Source organism: Vitis riparia, chromosome 8, assembly GCF_004353265.1.
Source record: "Vitis riparia cultivar Riparia Gloire de Montpellier isolate 1030 chromosome 8, EGFV_Vit.rip_1.0, whole genome shotgun sequence".
Taxonomy (NCBI): Eukaryota; Viridiplantae; Streptophyta; class Magnoliopsida; order Vitales; family Vitaceae; genus Vitis; species Vitis riparia.
The window spans coordinates 20,411,592-20,429,988 of NC_048438.1; the positions used below are offsets into that span (position 1 = coordinate 20,411,592).

Sequence of the window (18,397 nt, forward strand, 5' to 3'; positions counted from 1 at the left end):
TTTTATAACTCTTGGCACAAACCCATGAGTAGCAGGTTGGTGCAACCATGCTTACCTTGAACCTTTGGTCCAAGGTTTTGGGCAGAAAATTATGCATATTTAAATATCGATATGAACTGTGTGCATCGCAACTGGCTGTTGGGCCATGGAGGATTGGGCCGTTAAAGTTACGTGGCCCATAGGTACTGAATCACAAGGAATATTGACTTAAACATGCATAGTTATATTGCACAAATGTTTAAAACATTGTTAAGATGTAAGAACACACGATAATTTTTTATTTATTTTTCATTTGTGAATCCCATGCAAAAAAGTCATAATAATAGATTTTGGACTTCACGAGTTGTATTAACTATTAACAACCTGTATTATACTATTTAAGGGGGTATTCATAAGAGGAAAACGAGTCGAAACGAATCCAAGCCTATAAGTTTAGGCTTTTACTTTAAACTCATTATGACATAATCATACGTTGACTACATTAGTGATTGATTGACAATTAGCCAACTTACGCAGGCGTCGTCTAGGAAGATGCTTGGACCTGATCTTGTGATTTTGATATTTTTATAATTTTTTATTGAATATTTAGAAAATGTGATTTTTAAAATAAGTCGTACGACTTTAGAGATGAGTTTAATATTATTATATTATATTAGAATAATATTTTCGATCACTTCTTTAACTGTATTTGGTCAAAAATAGCGTGAATATTGGAAAGAAACCTAATATCATTCGTTGGCTGTTTCGTGAGTTAAAGCTCTTTGATCAATTTTGGTCACGTTATTTGGAAGTCAATGATTTGGATTTTGATATAAATTAAAAGCAAATTTTCTTGGAAATTTAATATTTCTTATTCAATTATTATTTTATATATTAAAATTATTTAATAAAAATATACCCTTAACAATAAATTAATTATTTTTATTGATTAACTAAAATTATTTTTTGCTTTCACATGTTTTATCAAACATGTTTAATTTATTTAATAACTTAATTAAATTTATTAACTCATTTTAAATTATTATATTAATTTAAAGAGGCACATTCATATTAAATATTTTTTAATTAAGTCTAAAAACAGATGGAAGGAAAATTAAATATAGAAACTGATGGTAGTGGATAAGTACTAGGTGTTTTTATTCAATTCAAAGCGAAAGCATTACACTGAGACACTTCACACAACTAAAATTAAAACCACCAAACACGCAAATTAAACAACTCTAGATCCCACTTCCATTGGTGGTTCCGCCATAGTTAATGTCCCTGGTGGCGGCGCCACCGGTGGCGTCGGTGCCACCTGTCCCATAGCCTGGGTGGTGAATGCCAGTTGCCCCCCCAGTGGTGTGCAACGGCACTCTGCCTTGGCCACCAGTGGCTGCGGCTTCCCTTGCAGCTGCATTGTGTTCCTGAGCCATCTGCTTGTCCATCTCCGCCTGTGTCTTCAGCACGTCCTTCTTCTCGGTTGCTATTTCCTTCTCCATTGGATCATGCGCCGTCATCCTCTCCTTCTACACAAAATTACGCAGCAAGGACAGAGAACGAATCAAATATTACAAATGAATGGGAAAAAATAGAGAATGAACAGATAATTACGTATAAACGCATGTGCTCGAGACTCTGAAAATATTATGAAAGAGTACCTTTTCTTGAGCAGTGGCCTTGGTTTTCTCCATGCCAGCTCTGGCAGAGGCCGCAACATTGCTGGCTTTCTCCTTCATGGCCTCCGCTGCACCCTTCCCTGCCTGCATCTTTGCTTTTTTTCTCTTCTTCTCCTTTCTTCTTCACTTCACACATACAGATTAATAGACGAATGAACATAGGATGAGAAAAATCCCCGCTGGAACTGGGTTTAAATAGATGTAAAATGTAATATGTATAGGACACGTGTAGAGCGAAGAAGCTACGTGGATGTCACACATCGCTTCTCGATCTGCTTTCGACACGTTTCACCTCCACCTTCGTTGAGAGAGATATACCATGAAAATGGTGAGTTGCGATTAACGAAGCCTTAAAATAGAAAGCCAAGTGGCAGCATTCCTGAAGACGGGTGACATATGTCGTTCAGTGTAGATATTATATGTCACAGTGGTTTCTCCTAAGGAATGCATCTAGGGAAAGACGGTCTCCACTTTTAGAACTAATTCCATATATTGCATTAAACAAGCTTAAAAAAATTAAATAGAATATTTAAGCTCACATTCCGATACACTTTCTATTTTTATTTTTTAAACAATTTTTTTTACATAGAATATAAAAAATAAAAATTTGTTTTATTTTTGTAAAAACATTTTTAATACTTTAAAATTTTAAGTCACTTCTTCAAATATTTTTAAATACAATATCTACTCATATGAACTTATTTTTATATAAAAATTCCTATATTTTACTTATAAAACTAAAAAAAATAGAAAAATATATGTCTAAATATTGACCCAATTAAATTTCATGTTCAATAAAAAAAACATTACATACAAGAATTTTATTTTTTAAAGTATAGAATCCCCGTACAATTAAACAATACAATTCAAATAGTTGAAATGAAATTCAACTAACCATTCGACGTAAAATGAATTTTTTCAAATGAGACCGAAACATGGTACTTTGATGATGCTTTTATCTATTATGTTTTGATTTAAGGAATTCCTTTTCTATAATTCTAGGATTACGGCCGTATATATGTATATATATATATTTCAATAATTTGAAAGGAAGTAGATTAACTAACGATTGACACAACACAACCCAAAAATTAAGAGTCATACCAATTTTATTTTGAAAATAATTTAAAAAATGCATTTAACAAAAATTTATTCCAAGTTTTTCATTTAAAAATATTTGAATATTTTTCAAACAAAATTCAAATATTTTTAAGTTACAAATACACTTAAAATTTTTGAAAAATGGAAAAAAATAAAAATCAAATATAATTAAAATTTATAAAAAAAAAAGTTTATATATTTTTAAATTATTTAATATTTATATATATATATAAATAAAATAAATTTAAATCACTATATAAAATTAATTTATTACTTTTAAATTTATTTTTATTTTTCACAATTAAAACGATACATATCATTTTCCATTATCGAACTTTCATAACATTAATTATTCTACTTTCACATTCACATTTTTATGTTTTAATGTACAAAATTCAAATAAGTACGCGACCCTTCCACATTATACCACTGACATCTCTGTATTTACATTAAAAAATAAAAAAAATAAAAAAAATAAAAAAACAATTGCACATTTCCCTATCATTTTTTAAAATTCTTAGAAGTATCATTCGGGACATACCCCAAGTATTTCAACATGGGCATTTATAATGCATTCTAATTAATATTAAAAACAGAGAAGGCCGTCAGCCCATTTGGCTCACTTTTCCTAAATTCGGAAACTAAAATTAACTGAATTATTGTTCTTGAAAATTGAAAATAAACTATGTTGCTTGTCATATTGCTTACATACATAATAAGTTGTTATCTTCATTGCCATTTATTCAAACGGTACACTGATACGCCAAATACTAAAACATTCGACGCTGTGTATACGCTCAAACCTACAAACACAAACAGTGTTACGGAGGCCTTAAACCCCATAGCCAACTCCCACCTCTAGGTGCCACCTGTCCCATGGTCAGGGTGTTTTCAAAAAATATGGATACAATGGAGAAAATAAACACTCTCAAACACTCACTTTGATACAATAAAACTCTTGTAAAATAAGAACAAAAAAAAGAAGAACACAAGAAATACTCAAACAAGTTCTTGGAACTTTGTCCAAAGACTTTATTTCCTCCTACTTCTACAAATCTTTAGGGAACTAATGGAAATAGTCTTGGGATTGATCAAACCTTTTCACTTTTCTGCATAAAATTTCAAAAGAAGAAAAGTCATATAAAGCACTCTTAGGGTTGAAAAATGGTTACAAGGATGAGAAAAAACTCATTATCTTCCTCAATCTCTTCATCTTTGTAACATTCAAAAAATTAAATCATATGTTTAATTCACACATTAAACATGATTTAATCTCAAATGTGTAACTCTCTTACACTTAACCTCTTAAGTTTTATAAAGTTACAAAGATGAGAAGACTCATTGTCTTCCTTAACCTTTCAAGTTTTGTAACATTTCAAAACTTAATCATATGTGTAAATACCTCTTAAGTTTTGTAACATTCCAAAACTTAATCATGTTTTTAATTTACACATTAAAAGTATAACCCTTCTTACACTTTATTTTCAAAAGTTATTTTTCAAAAGTGTAACTCTTCTTACACTTTATTTTTAACCAACACTTTATATATATATATATATAACAATCCCCCATTTGGTTAAAAATAAACATCAACCCTTATAACTTCAACAGTGAAAATGCGTAAAATAAAATATCTTTCGATTTGAATTTTACCTTAGTGTAATTGTCACAAAGCTCCGTTGAAATCCCAGGTTGCTTGTAGCATTGAACCAGTTATTCCTTGTAACGAAACTGGTAACAACACACAGACTTCCACTAACCACACGAGTGCCCATTATTTTCTTGCTTAGCACTTTTATGGCCATGTGCTTAATCCATTCATGAACTTTCTTGAAAGAAACTCCAACTCTCATGAGAGGCGGCACCACCCCTAAGTTCACATAGGTGAAATTCTTCCAGCATCCTTGTTACCTTTAAAATGCTTGTCACACATAGACTGAATTTCATTAAAAGCTTTAAGTTTAACCCTCCAACGGTAACAACCAGCATTAATCATCACAGATGGAATTCACATGTTCTAATGCTGCCACAACCCACTTATCAATGACTTGTTTTTACCTATTGAACTTAAGACTAGTCATTTCGTAGTATTAAGTTGGGTTACCATCATTGGTGAATTTTATTTAAGGAGTTTTAGTCTCATCCCACTAAATGTTATCCTTACTAAATCTCTTGTAAGAGATTTAGTAAAAGGATCCGCCAAGTTTCCACTGGACCTCACAAATGAGATTGAGATGATTCCATTCTGAATCAATTGTCTCACATACTCATGTCTAATGCTTATATGTCTAGACTTTCCATTGTACACTCCACTGTACGCACAAGCTAGAGTGGCTTGACCGTCACAATGTATCAACACTGTTGACACATTATTTGTAGTAAAAGGGATGTCCATCATGAGATCCCTAAGCCACTCAGCTTCTTTTCCAGTTGCAGCTAGAGCTATAAACTCTGCCTCCATGGTTGAGTGTGATATACAAGTTTGTTTCTTGGATCCCCAAGAGACAGCCCCACCACTAAGTGTAAACACCCAACCTGTGGTAGATAAATTATCTCCCACACTCGATATCCAGCTTGCATCTGAATACCCTTCAAGTATAGCAGGAAACTTTGAATATTAGAGGCTTAGTTCTTCGGTATTCTTTAGGTAACCAAAAACTCTACCAATAGCTTTCCAATGTTCCACGCTTGGATTGCTAATAAACCTACTTAGTTTACTAACTGCAAATGAAATGTCAACCCTAGTACACTGAGCAGCATACATAAGACTTCCAATTGCACTTGCATACTCAAGTTGAGCCACCGATCTACCATCATTCTTTTCAAGTTTTATACTTGAATCAAATGGAGTATTAGCATCTTTAATCTTGAGATGACTAAATTTGCTAACTACTTTCTCAATATAGTGGGTTTGGTTTAAAGCATAACCTCCACTACTTCTTTTCACTTTGATACCCAATATAGTATCAACTTCTCCAAGATCTTTCATCTTGAAGGTTGAGGATAGAAACCTTTTCGTTTCTATTATTCCTTTCATGTCATCACTCAAGATTAACATGTCATCCACATATAGACACACTATGACCACATAGTCATCACAAGTCTTAGAATATAAGCATTTGTCCACATTGTTGTGTCTAAATCCATCCGAAAGAATAGCATGATCAAATTTTTCGTGCCATTGTTTGGGAGCTTGTTTTAAACCATATAATGATTTGACAAGCTTACACACTTTGTTTTCATTCCCCAGTAGAACAAAACCTTCCGGTTGTTCCATGTAGACCTCCTCATTGAGATCCTCATTCAAGAATGCCGTTTTGATATCCATTTGATGAACAAATAGATTATGAATTGATGTCAAAGCAAACAATATCCTAATCGATGTTGTTCTAACCACCGGCACATAGGTATCAAAATAATCAATACCTTCTCTTTGTTTAAACCCCTTAGCTACTAATCTAGCCTTAAAGGTTTGAATCATGCCATCGGTGTGATATTTCCTTCGAAATACCCATTTGCACCCTATTGGTTTAGATCCTGGTGGAAGGTCTACCAATTCCCATGTTTGGTTGGACATAATTGAATCCATTTCATCATTGATAGCCTCTTTCCAAAAAGCAACATCTCTAGAAGCCATAGTTTCTTTGTATGTTTTGAGATTCTCCTCTATTTGAAGTACTATAGGAATTTTTTCTTATAATATCTTCTCTATTTCCTTCTACTATGTAAAAGGAAATTCTTTGAGAGTCAATCTCATCCGATCCCAACACTTTCTCTTTTCTAGCTCTTTGGCTTTTCCAAGGCACAATGGGTTCCTCAACAACCTTTGAAGGTGTCTCCTCTTGAGACTCTCCAACACTAGTAGGTACTTGAAAATTGCTATCACTCAACAAATTCTCAAAGAACTCTACCTCTCTTGATTCAATTATTACATTAGACTCCAAGTCTAATAGCTTATAAGCTTTGCTATTTGAGGCATAGCCTACAAATGCATACTTAATGGCTCTTGGACCCAATTTTGTTTTATTTGGATCCGTTTTCTTGCAATAAGCAAGACACCCCCACACTTTGAAGTAACCTATATTAGGTTTCCTTCCTTTCCATAACTCATATGGAGATATTTCATTTTTCTTCATAGGAATTCTATTCAAAATATGGCAAGCAGTCAACAAAGCTTCACCCCACAAATTGAAATTCAATTTACCATGCAATAATATAACATTCACCATTTCCAATAATGTTCTATTATTTCTCTCCGCTATGCCATTGTGTTGAAGTGTATAGGGTGCGGTGCACTCATGTATTATGACATATTCTTCACAAAAAGAATTGAATTCACTAGAGAAATATTCACCACCTCTATCACTTCTAAGCACCTTAATAATTTTTCCTAGTTGATTTTCAACTTCGGCTTTGTACTTGTTTTCAAGAGTCTCCCAAATCTCCCTCGCGGAATTGGTGTTGGTGTAGAGATCATATAGCCTATCGGGTGAGGCGTTCAAAATATGACCCCTACATATGAGCTCATCCTCTTCCCTCTTCTTCCTTGCCGCCACCACTTGAGGTGTGTCATTTTCCTTTGGTTCCGGTAACGGTGCCAAGGTAGGATCAAGGATGTAGAAAATCTTGAGTGTTGTGAGGAGGAATCTCACCTTGTCTTGCCACCTAGTGAAGTTGGAACCATCAAAACGATCTAACCTCACAAGGTCTTGGTTCATAATCTTGATAGTATCTCCTTCCATTGAAAATAAAGTCTTTGATTGTTTTCAAAAAATATGGATACAATGGAGAAAAGAAACACTCTCAAACACTCACTTTGATACAATAAAACTCTCAAAGTTACAAAATAAGAACAAGAAGAAGAAGAAGAACACAAGAAAGGCTCAAACAAGTTTTTGGAACTTTGTCCAAAGACTCTATTTCCTCCCACTTCTAGAAATATTTAGGGAACTAATGGAAATAGTCTTGGGATTGATCAAGCCTTTTCACTTTTCTGCATAAGATTTCAAAAAGAAGAAAAGTCATATAAAGCACTCTTAGGGTTGAAAAATGGTTACAAGGTTGAGAAAAAACCCATTGTCTTCCTCAATCTCTTCATCTTTGTAACATTCAAAAAATTAAATCATATGTTTAATCCACACATTAAACATGATTTAATCTCAAATGTGTAACTCTCTTACACTTAACCTCTTAAGTTTTATAAAGTTACAAAAATGAGAAGACTCATTGTCTTCCTTAATCTTTCAAGTTTTGTAACATTTCAAAACTTAATCATATGTGTAAATACCTCTTAAGTTTTATAACATTTTAAAACTTAATCGTGTTTTTAATTTACACATTAAAAGTGTAACCCTTCTTACACTTTATTTTCAAAAGTTATTTTTTAAAAGTGTAACTCTTCTTACACTTTATTTTTAACCAACAATATATATATATATATAAATATAACACAGGGTGGGTGCCACGAGTGCGATACCCGGTAGTGGTGACTGTGTCGCCATATCCAGCCTCACCTGTAGTCGTGCCACCCGTTCCATATTCAGTGTCCCCTGCAGTAGCGCCACCATAACCAGCCGCATCCGTGGTGGTCGTACCATACCCAGTTGTGCCACCGTAGCCAGGATCTCCTGTTGGGTGACTGGAATAGACGGTGGTGTCGCCGTAGCCAGTATCTCCTGTTGGGTGACTGGAATAGACGGTGGTGTCGCCGTAGCCTGTATCTCCTGTTGGGTGATTGAAATAGACAGTGGTGCCGCCGTAGTCAGTATCTCCTGCTGGGTGACTGGAATAGCCGGTAGTTCCGCCGTAGCCAGTATGCCCTGTTGGGTGACTACCGTGGATGCCGGTGGTGCCGGCTTGCCTCTGGGCGGTGTTGTACTCACGTGCCCACTGTTTTTCAATCTTAGCCTCGGTTTTCCTCTCTTCTTTCCGTTCAGTTCCCAACTCCTTCTTCAATGGATCGCGCGTAGTCATCTTCTCCGCCTGTCTATATACAACCAAACAAAATCACACCAACTTTCTCGTAGACTAAATTTTAAAATTTATTAACAAAAATGATATTGACGTGTACATACCTTTTCTTCCAAAGTGGCCTTGGTTTTCTCCAAGCCAGCCCTCGCAGAGGCCGTAACGTTGCTCACCTTCTCCTTCACAGCCTCTCCTGCATTCTTTCCGGTCTGCATCTGTGCTCCCCCCTCTTATCGTATTCTTCTTCTTCTTCACTGCAAACACAAGGGTGTAATGTACTCTGTAGGTTGACAATATAGCATATAGAGTGGGTTAATATATTTGTAGAAAGTGACGTGGGTTTGGGAGAAGTGCAAGGAGAACGAGCTACGTGGACTTCTCAAGGACTCTGCTTTCGACACATATTGCCACCTGTCCCTATTAAAACGGTCAGAAATCTTAGAGTAACCACGTGGCATGCTTCTTATCGTCTACTAGGCGACTAGGCGATGGGGTGCCACGTTTTTTGTTTTGATCCTCGATTCTCACGAAATTTGAGGGAAAAAAATAAATAGAAAAAAAAAATGGGTATTTCGGCATTGTGTTTGATCCACGAATAGGAAACAGGAATGTAGATTGGTTATTATAATTTATAGTCGTCGCTAGTGCCTACTTCGGCCTATGGGATAATAATCATTAACCACTAACTGAATCATTGAATATTTGTGTGGGGATTTAATGGGAGAGTCTTTTCAACTCAAAGGAACGCGTGAAGTGTGAACAAGGCCAGTGTGTAAAATGTGAAAAAGTCATGTAAGATTCGAACTGTTCTTTCTCGGCGCTTCTATTTTTATGCTTTTATGCAATGTTTGTGCGTGGAGGAATAAGAATCATCATATCATTCATTTTATTTATTTTTATCTATCCTCATATCTACATAAGCAATTGAATTAAAAATGTGTTAATAAAAATAAAATCTCACCTAATAATCGGATATTAATAACTAATTTTATCATGAGACAACTCAAGATATTTATATCAACGTTTTGAATAAACTTCACATAATAATTGTTACAACTCTATTGTATTTTTTGTTTTATTTCTTATTTTTATTAAAAATTTACTACCATAAATTCAATTCAATGTATAATCTCAATATTCAATGTGTATTTCTAAATAATTATATTTTTTAATTATTAAACCATTTCATTTTACCAAATTCGGTATTAGTCAAATTAGTAACTTTATTTTTCTTAATCTTGTTATTTAATAAAAAGAATAAAAAAAAAACATTCTTTTAAAATATAAATAAAAAATATTTTAAAATACATTTATCTTTTTTTTTTATTATTATTATCGTTCTTGTTCTTACAAAAATTGAAACAAATATTAATTCTAACCTTATAATGTTATATGCATCCAAATATAATAATTAAAATCATTAAATTTATCCATATTTAATGAGAAATAATAATGAAAACAATAATTTCTATATACCAAACATGACCTTTAAGTTTAATGTAAATAATTTCATTCTAATGTCAATTTAAAATTTGGTTCTTGCATGCTTTAATTCTCTTTATTACACTAAACAACTTTGAACCAACAAAAAAAATCTTACAAGGTGATATTAAAAATATAAAAGAAAATTAAATATTGAATTAACTATCTCCTTGCGTCGCTTTGTAAGATCAACCTCTGCATAAAATGTTTCATGAAAATCAATCCCGGGTATTTTAGTATTAAATTACGGTGATCTAAAAAAAATGGATATATTGCAATTCACTATTTTTATAAACATAAAATATAAATTTTTAAAATTAATTGAGCATTCTATTTTCTATAAATATTAAACACGTTGGATGGTTTTAATTTTATTTTTTATTTTCTAAAAACAATAATTTTATTTGCAATTGTATAGCAAGAACAAAGGAAAAAAGCGTTTTAAATATTATATATATGTTATTTTTGGCAATTTCTTATATCTTCATATGAGATATTAGCATCATAGATTTTTTTTTTTTTTTATTGGTGGTTCTAATTATAATTATTATTTACTAAAAAAATAAAATAAAAATGCTTACAATGATATTTCAAAAGTAAAGAAAATATTTTCAAAAATTATTTTTATAATTTTTTGCGATTTTTGACAATCTTAAAAAACATTTACTTGTGAGATGTTACTGTAATTGAATTTCTTTTAGCAATTCTAATTTTATTTCATATTTAAAAAAAAAAAAGAAAAAAAAAAGAGAATAGAAAAAGCATGCTTGTAATTTTATAGAAAGGAGTGAATAAAAATGTTTTAAATAATTTGTTGATATTTTTTGAAGTGGTATTTAGAAATTTCTTAATATTTATATGTGATATTAGTTTTATTTTATTGAGTTTCTAATCTTATTTTTCATTTAACGAAAATAAAATCATTCTTGTAATTATAAAGCCACAAGTAAACAAAAATGTTTTAAATAATTTATTTATTTATTTTTTGGTAATTTCCCAATGCCATGTTTAGCTTTATTTTATTATGGATGATAGATCTTAAGAACAATTTTTAAAAACCTTTTATAATGCTTTGTAAAACAAAAGTTTGAAAAAAAATTTTAAATATTTTTAATATATTATAAAATTTTATTTTTAATTATTATAATTGTTTATATAATTATTATTTTTTAAACAACTCTATAAAACACACAAGTAAAAATAACTAAAATATGTTTTTTGAAAATACTTTATTTTTTGTTCTAAAAAAAAAATAGAAAATGGTTTTATGATCATTAAATGTGTTTTTTAATTTTTTTAAATAAAAAAATATTTTAAAAAATAATAACCGAACAAACCCTTAGTTAAAAAAAAAAAAACTAAAAACGAAGTTGCATCCAAACACGTGCCAATTGACTCTCCATTATTGAAAATGTAGTGTAAGGGGTGAATCAATTTACTAAAATTGAGTTTTTTTTTTACCATTCATTTGAATCAAATAATTTTCTTAGAAATCTTGGACCGCGTACCAAACCATACAAAAATAATAAATGAACATTGAACGAACAGCCGGCCTTTTACCAAAATAATTGTATCTTGTTATACTAAGTCACGCCACCATGAACATCATATGAACCAAACTAATGAAAATTCATGTTCCTTCCAAGTTGATAACGTGGTGAGCTGAGTATGACACGTTGCTCACCTTCTCCTTCACAGCCTCTCCTGCATTCTTCCCGGTCCCTCCTCTTATCGTATTCTTCTTCTTCTTCACTGCAAACACAAGGGACAATAGAGCATATAGAGTGGGTTAATATATTTGTAGAAAGTGATGTGGGTTTGGGAGAAGTGCAAGGAGAACGAGCTACGTGGACTTCTCAAGGACTCTGCTTTCGACACATGTTGCCCCCTGTTCCTATTAAAATGGTCAAAAATCTTAGAGTAACCACGTGGCATGCTTCTTATCGTCTACTAGGCGATTGGGCGGTGGGGTGCTAACAGCAGATATGGTCAATATTGTTGTAACTTTGTAACTACTTTGATTTGATTTGTATTTGAATAAGTTTGAATTTCTGTTACTGTATTTTAGGAATAGTTTGTTTCCTTTGTTTCAAACTGATATTATGTACTCTATAAATATTCGATAATATCAATAACAAAGCATGCAATATTATTCATATCTGCATCTCTGACATGGTATCAGAGCAATCTTAACTCCAGTCTCTTCCTCATTTTTTTTTCTTCTTTTTCTCCTCTATAAGCTGTCAACATGACAACCAACTCTGCCACCATCCATAATACCAATGATCCCCATCACACACTGATCACCATTAATATTACAGCTCAAGCTCCCCTCAAACTCATTGCCAACAACTACGTGTCATGGAAACTCCAGTTTCAGACGTTGTTCATAGGTTATGACCTCCTTGCCTACATTGATGGATCAACGCCATGTCCATCACGCACCATCTCTCATAACGGCGCCACAGTACCGAATCCAGTCCATATCGTTTGGATCCGACAGGATCAATTAATTCTCAATGCACTTATTGGCTCCCTATCTCCCACCATTATTCCGTTCATTGCTCAGGCTACAACTTCACAAGAAGCTTGGACCATTTTAGCCAACACCTATGCCAAACCGTCTCGCGGACACATCAAGCAAATAAAGACACATCATCAAACAATCACAACAGCAATACAGGTTGGCGCCAATCACAACAATCAATGGATGCATCTCTGACAGGTGCCACGTTTTTTATCCTCGCTTCTCACGAAATTTGAAGGAAAAAAATAAATAGAAAAAAAAAAGAAAGAAGAGAAATGGGTATTTTGGCATTGTGTTTGATCCACAAATAGGAAACAAGAATGTGGATTGACTATTATAATTTATAGTTGTCTCTAGGGCCTACTTCGGCCTATGGGATAATAACCATTAACCACTAACTGAATCATTGAATATTTGTGCGGGGATTTAATGGGAGAGTCTTTCCAACTCAAAGGATCCAACTCAAAGGAACACGTGAAGCGTAAACAAGGCCAATGTGTAAAATGCGAAAAAGTCATGTAAGAATCGAACTGTTCTTTCTCGTCGCTTCCATTTTTATGCTTTTATGCAATGTTTGTGCGTGGAAGAATAAGAATCATCATATCATTCATTTTTTTTTTTTTAATATATCCTCATGTCTACATAAGCAATTGAATTAAAAATGTGTTAATAAAAATAAAATCTCACCTAAGAATTGGATATTAATAACTAATTATATCATGAGACAACTCATGATATTTATATCGACGTTTATGTATTTGTATGTATTTGATATTGGATAATCTTCATATAATAATCATCCGTATTTTTTGTTTTATTTTTTATTTTTATTAAAAATTTACTACCATAATATTCAATGTGTATTTTTAAATAATTATATTTTTTAAATTATTAAACCATTTCATTTTACCAAATTCGGTAATAACCAAATTAGTAATTTTATTTTTCTTAATCTTGTTATTTAATAAAAATAATAAAATAAACATTCTTTTAAAATATAAATAAAAAATATTTTAAAATACATTTGTCTTTTTTTTATATTATTATCGTTCTTGTTCTTACAAAAATTGAAACAAATATTAATTCTAACCTTATAATGTTACATGCATCCAAATATAATAATTAAAATCATTAAATTTATCCATATTTAATGAGAAATAATAATGAAAACAATCATTTTTGTATACCAAACATGGTCTTAAGTTTAAAATTTATTAACAAAAATAAAAATGCTTATAATGATATTTCAAAAGTAAAGAAAATATTTTCAAAAATTATTTTTATAATTTTTTGCGATTTTTTATAGTTTTTAAAAACATTTACTTGTGAGATGTTACTGTAATTGATTTCCTTCTAGCAATTCTAATTTCATTTCATATTTAAAAAAATAGAAAAAACATTCTTGTAGTTTTATAGAAAGGAGTGAATAAAAATGTTTTAAATAATTTGTTGATATTTTTTGAAGTGGTATTTAGAAATTTCTTAATATTTAAATGTGATATTAGTTTTATTTTATTGGGTTTCTAATCTTATTTTTCATTTTATGAAAATAAAACATTCTTGTAATTATAAAGCCACGAGTAAACAAAAATGTTTTAAATAATTTTTTTTGTTTTTTATTTTTAGTAATTTCCCAATTCCTGTTTGTCTTTATCATGGATGATAGATTTTAAAAACAATTTTTAAAACCCTTTTATAATGCCTTGTAAAACAAAAGTTTGATAAGCAACCTTAAATATTTTTAAATATTATACATGTTTGTATAATTATTATTTTTAAAACAATTTTATAAAATACAAATGAAAATAATTAAAATATATATATATATATATTTTAATAACAGACAATATAAAACACTTTAATGATCATGTTTTCTAATTTTCTTGTTTTTAAAAATAAAAAATTATTTTAGAAAACAACAACCATAGTGACCCTTAGTTAAAAAAAAAAAACTAAAAAGAAAGTTGCATCCAAACACGTCCCAATTGACTCTTCGTTATTGGAAATGTGGTGTAAGGGATGAATCAATTTACTAAAAATGAATTTTTTTTTTTAACATTCATTTGAATCAAATAATTTTCTTATAAATCTTGGACCGCATACTAAACCATACAAAAATAATTAATGAACATTGAACGAACAGCCGGCCTCTTACCTAAGTCACGCCACCATGAATATGAACCAAACTAATGAAAATTCATGTTCCTTCCAAGTTGATAATGTGGTGAGCTGAATATGACCCATATGTGTTTAGAGGCTTGACCCCACATACGCCATAAAATGGCACCTTTCTCCAATCAAAATGGGACCCATCTTGCTTTTTGTAACGACCCGCACCCAACCATGTAGATATTGTCCGCTTTGGGCCCAAGAGGGCCCTCACGGCTTTAAAACACGTCTACTTGGTTAAGAGGAGTCTCTACATATATAGCGCCAGGAACTTGCTCCCCTATCCGATGTGGGACATTACAAATACCCCCCATGCAGACACAACGTTCTCGTTGTGTCCCATGGGATTGCAGGACCAAACAGACAAACACCCCTTACGGAGCCAAATAAACCCCCACACCGGGGTCGGGGATCGGCTCTGATACCATTTGTAACGACCCGCACCCAACCATATAGATATTGTCCGCTTTGGGCTCAAGGGGGCCCTCACGGCTTTAAAACGCGTTTACTTGGTTAAGAGGAGTCTCTACATATATAGCACCAGGAACTTGCTCCCCTATCCGATGTGGGACATCACACTTTCCGTACCAATGTTAGGCACACTCCATGAATGTTGCATCTTACTTTTCATCTTTCACCATCGGTGGAAACTGATTTCCCGCCATTTAAAAGTTTTTGCGTGAGTCAATTTTGGAGTGGTTGTATAAAGCATTTTTAAGCAAAAATTAAGTAATTGATAAAATTTTTAAAAATCTAAAACCGATGATTTTATTTTCTAATTCAAATCAAATGTTATAACATACCTCAAAATTCCTAGAATCTTTCAAATGACATACCAAACATGGCATAATTTAACCAATTTACTTTTTTTTTTATTTTCTTTTTTATATGTATAAGTGATATTTTGAAAATTTTTACATCACCGATAATATTAATGCAAAAAAATATATATATTTCCTATATTTTGTTATCTCACTATATAACAAATATTATTTCAAATTAGTATTTTAAATCTAATGTAATATTCTTTGATATTTTATCTAGTCATGGCAGTTTTGTTTATATTTAATTTATAAAATAAGTAAAAAATAAAATAAAATATATATTATTCTTAACTTTCGATATTTTAAAATTTTAAATTATATTACATTCTAATATTTGTTATTAAAAAATGTGAAATTTTCTCTTCCATTCAACAATATTCATTATTGGAATATATAAAAATTTATAAATAAATAATGTATATGTATTAAATAATATATATTAACATTTTATTGTAAATATTTTTTAGCTTTACTTTTAGCCATAAATTTGATTTTTAATCAAAATTTATTATGTTGCAATGATTAATTAATATAAAAATAAATAAAAATCCCTTAAAAAAAATTATGATGCAAACTAAGTATCAACGTAAAGGGTATAACAAAAATGGAATATATCATCTCACTTATTTTATCACGTTTAATTAAATACACTATTTAATTATCAATCAAAATATATGATATGATATATTATAAAATATCGTACTACATCATACCAAATAAATATAAAATGATATAAGTGATCAAATATTTTATAACCCAAATATAAGAGTTCTGTATCACTTGATTTATTCCTATTTATGTTATAGGGACAATTGTGTTTTAAACCTAATTGGACTTAAAAATTAAGCTTTGGTCCATATAAGTTTACTATTTAAGCTTAAGATCTAGAGAAGGTGTAGAAATTGAAAATAAGGATATTGATTTTTTATTTTTCAAAAAATGATATTTATTGACTATGAAAAAAAAAATATTAATTTAAATTTTATTCATTTTATAAACCTCAACAACATTTAATTTAATTTAGTGATTTGAAAAAAAATACACAATATTTCAAAAAACATAAAAATAAATTATTATTATTATTTAAAAATCAAACATCTTTAAAAAATATATATATTTAAAATTATGTATGTAAAAAATAACTAAAAAATAATATATTTTTTTTAATTAGTTTTCTAAAAATAATAAATTTTCATAATAATTATTAAAAAAATTAAAAAGAAAATTTATCAAACATTATGATAGAAAATATTCAAAATAGTTTTGAAGGGTATATTGATACTTTCAAATTTTGTATAATTCTTACATATCAAATCTTAGTTTTTGGACCAATCGGATCCAAAAACACAATCGCTGCTATGTCATATTCAATCATTAAAACAACGCGGTTTAATAGAAGTGATGGATGATATTAATGACGTAAATTGATAGCATACCATAATCATTTAAAACTCTGGTTATCAGCATAGCTGTAAGCTTATCCACGTCAAGCCATTGGGATAGTCAGCAGTTGATTTAACACCACATAATTTGAGGTCTGCAAACTCAAAGTACTTTATTGGTGGGATCCTTGGAGATTCAATGCTTTGTTGTACGGTTCTCTACAGATGGATATATTCTAACGATGTATTTTGATACTCATTCCCTCTTCAACAAAATGATAATTATACTATTGAAATCATTTAAATTCAAATTCAAATAATGATGATATTTTACATTGCGTTTGGATCACGGTCAGTGTTAAAGGTAGCGCCAGAAAAAATCTTGAAGGTTATATTTGATTTATAGAAAGTGCTAAGAAAAAAATATATATTTTTAATAATAAAATAAAATATTTATATATTATTAATTAATTTATTTTTTTATATATAAAAATAATAAATAAATAAATTTAAAATGACATATAAATAATTTATTAATTTTAATTTTTTTTCCCTTCATTTTTTATCTCTATTTTATTGCTCTTGCATTTTAGAAGTTGTCATTAATTCAAAATGTTATTTATATATTCTATATGTTTTAATGTGATTTATTTTTATTTAGTAACGAAGATCTCTAGTATAAAATAAAGAAAGCAAGTGGTATTTAATTAAAAATTTTCAAAGTTTATTCACTCTTACTATTTAATTTACTTACAATTAAATATCTGAATAAAATTATAAGATAAAATAAGTGATAAGAAAAAATGTTGAGAAAAATGGTTTTTTGTGTATGATTTTATTATAAAAAATAAAAAAAATCAAATATAATTAAAATTAACTATAATGGTATATATTTTGAAAAAAATAATTGAAATGAATTTGAAAAATTAGATAAAAATAATTTATTAAATTTAAATTTATTTTTTATTTTATTTTATTTTTCTTCTATATTTTATTTACTTACAATTAAATATCTGAATAAAATTATAAGATAAAATAAGTGATAAGAAAAAATGTTGAGAAAAATGGTTTTTTGTGTATGATTTTATTATAAAAATAAAAAAAAATCAAATATAATTAAAATTAACTATAATGGTATATATTTTGAAAAAAATAATTGAAATGAATTTGAAAAATTAGATAAAAATAATTTATTAAATTTAAATTTATTTTTTATTTTATTTTATTTTTCTTCTATATTTTATTTATTTATAATTTCCCTTTTTTGGGAAAGTTTTTAAGATGCAA

The 18,397-nt window shown here is 29.9% G+C and overlaps 1 protein-coding gene across 1 annotated transcript; it reads right to left on the reverse strand.

Moving 5' to 3' along the window:
- Nucleotides 1-1,113: 1,113 nt before the first annotated feature.
- Nucleotides 1,114-1,803, reverse strand: LOC117921146 (11 kDa late embryogenesis abundant protein-like). The gene is made up of 2 exons (XM_034838948.1): nt 1,641-1,803; nt 1,114-1,508 (listed from the first exon to the last, which is right to left on the reverse strand). The coding sequence occupies exons 1-2, from the start codon at nt 1,746-1,748 to the stop codon at nt 1,221-1,223; spliced, it is 396 nt and encodes a 131-aa protein (XP_034694839.1). The 5' UTR covers nt 1,749-1,803; the 3' UTR covers nt 1,114-1,220.
- Between the last annotated feature and the right edge of the window lie 16,594 nt (nt 1,804-18,397).

Coding starts and splice junctions, on each gene's coding strand:
- LOC117921146 (XM_034838948.1), bottom strand. CDS start 1,748: ATGCAGGCAGGGAAGGGTGCAGCGGAGGCCATGAAGGAGAAAGCCAGC. Junction 1,509..1,640: donor AGGCCACTGCTCAAGAAAAG/GTACTCTTTCAT, acceptor AATTTTGTGTAG/AAGGAGAGGATGACGGCGCA.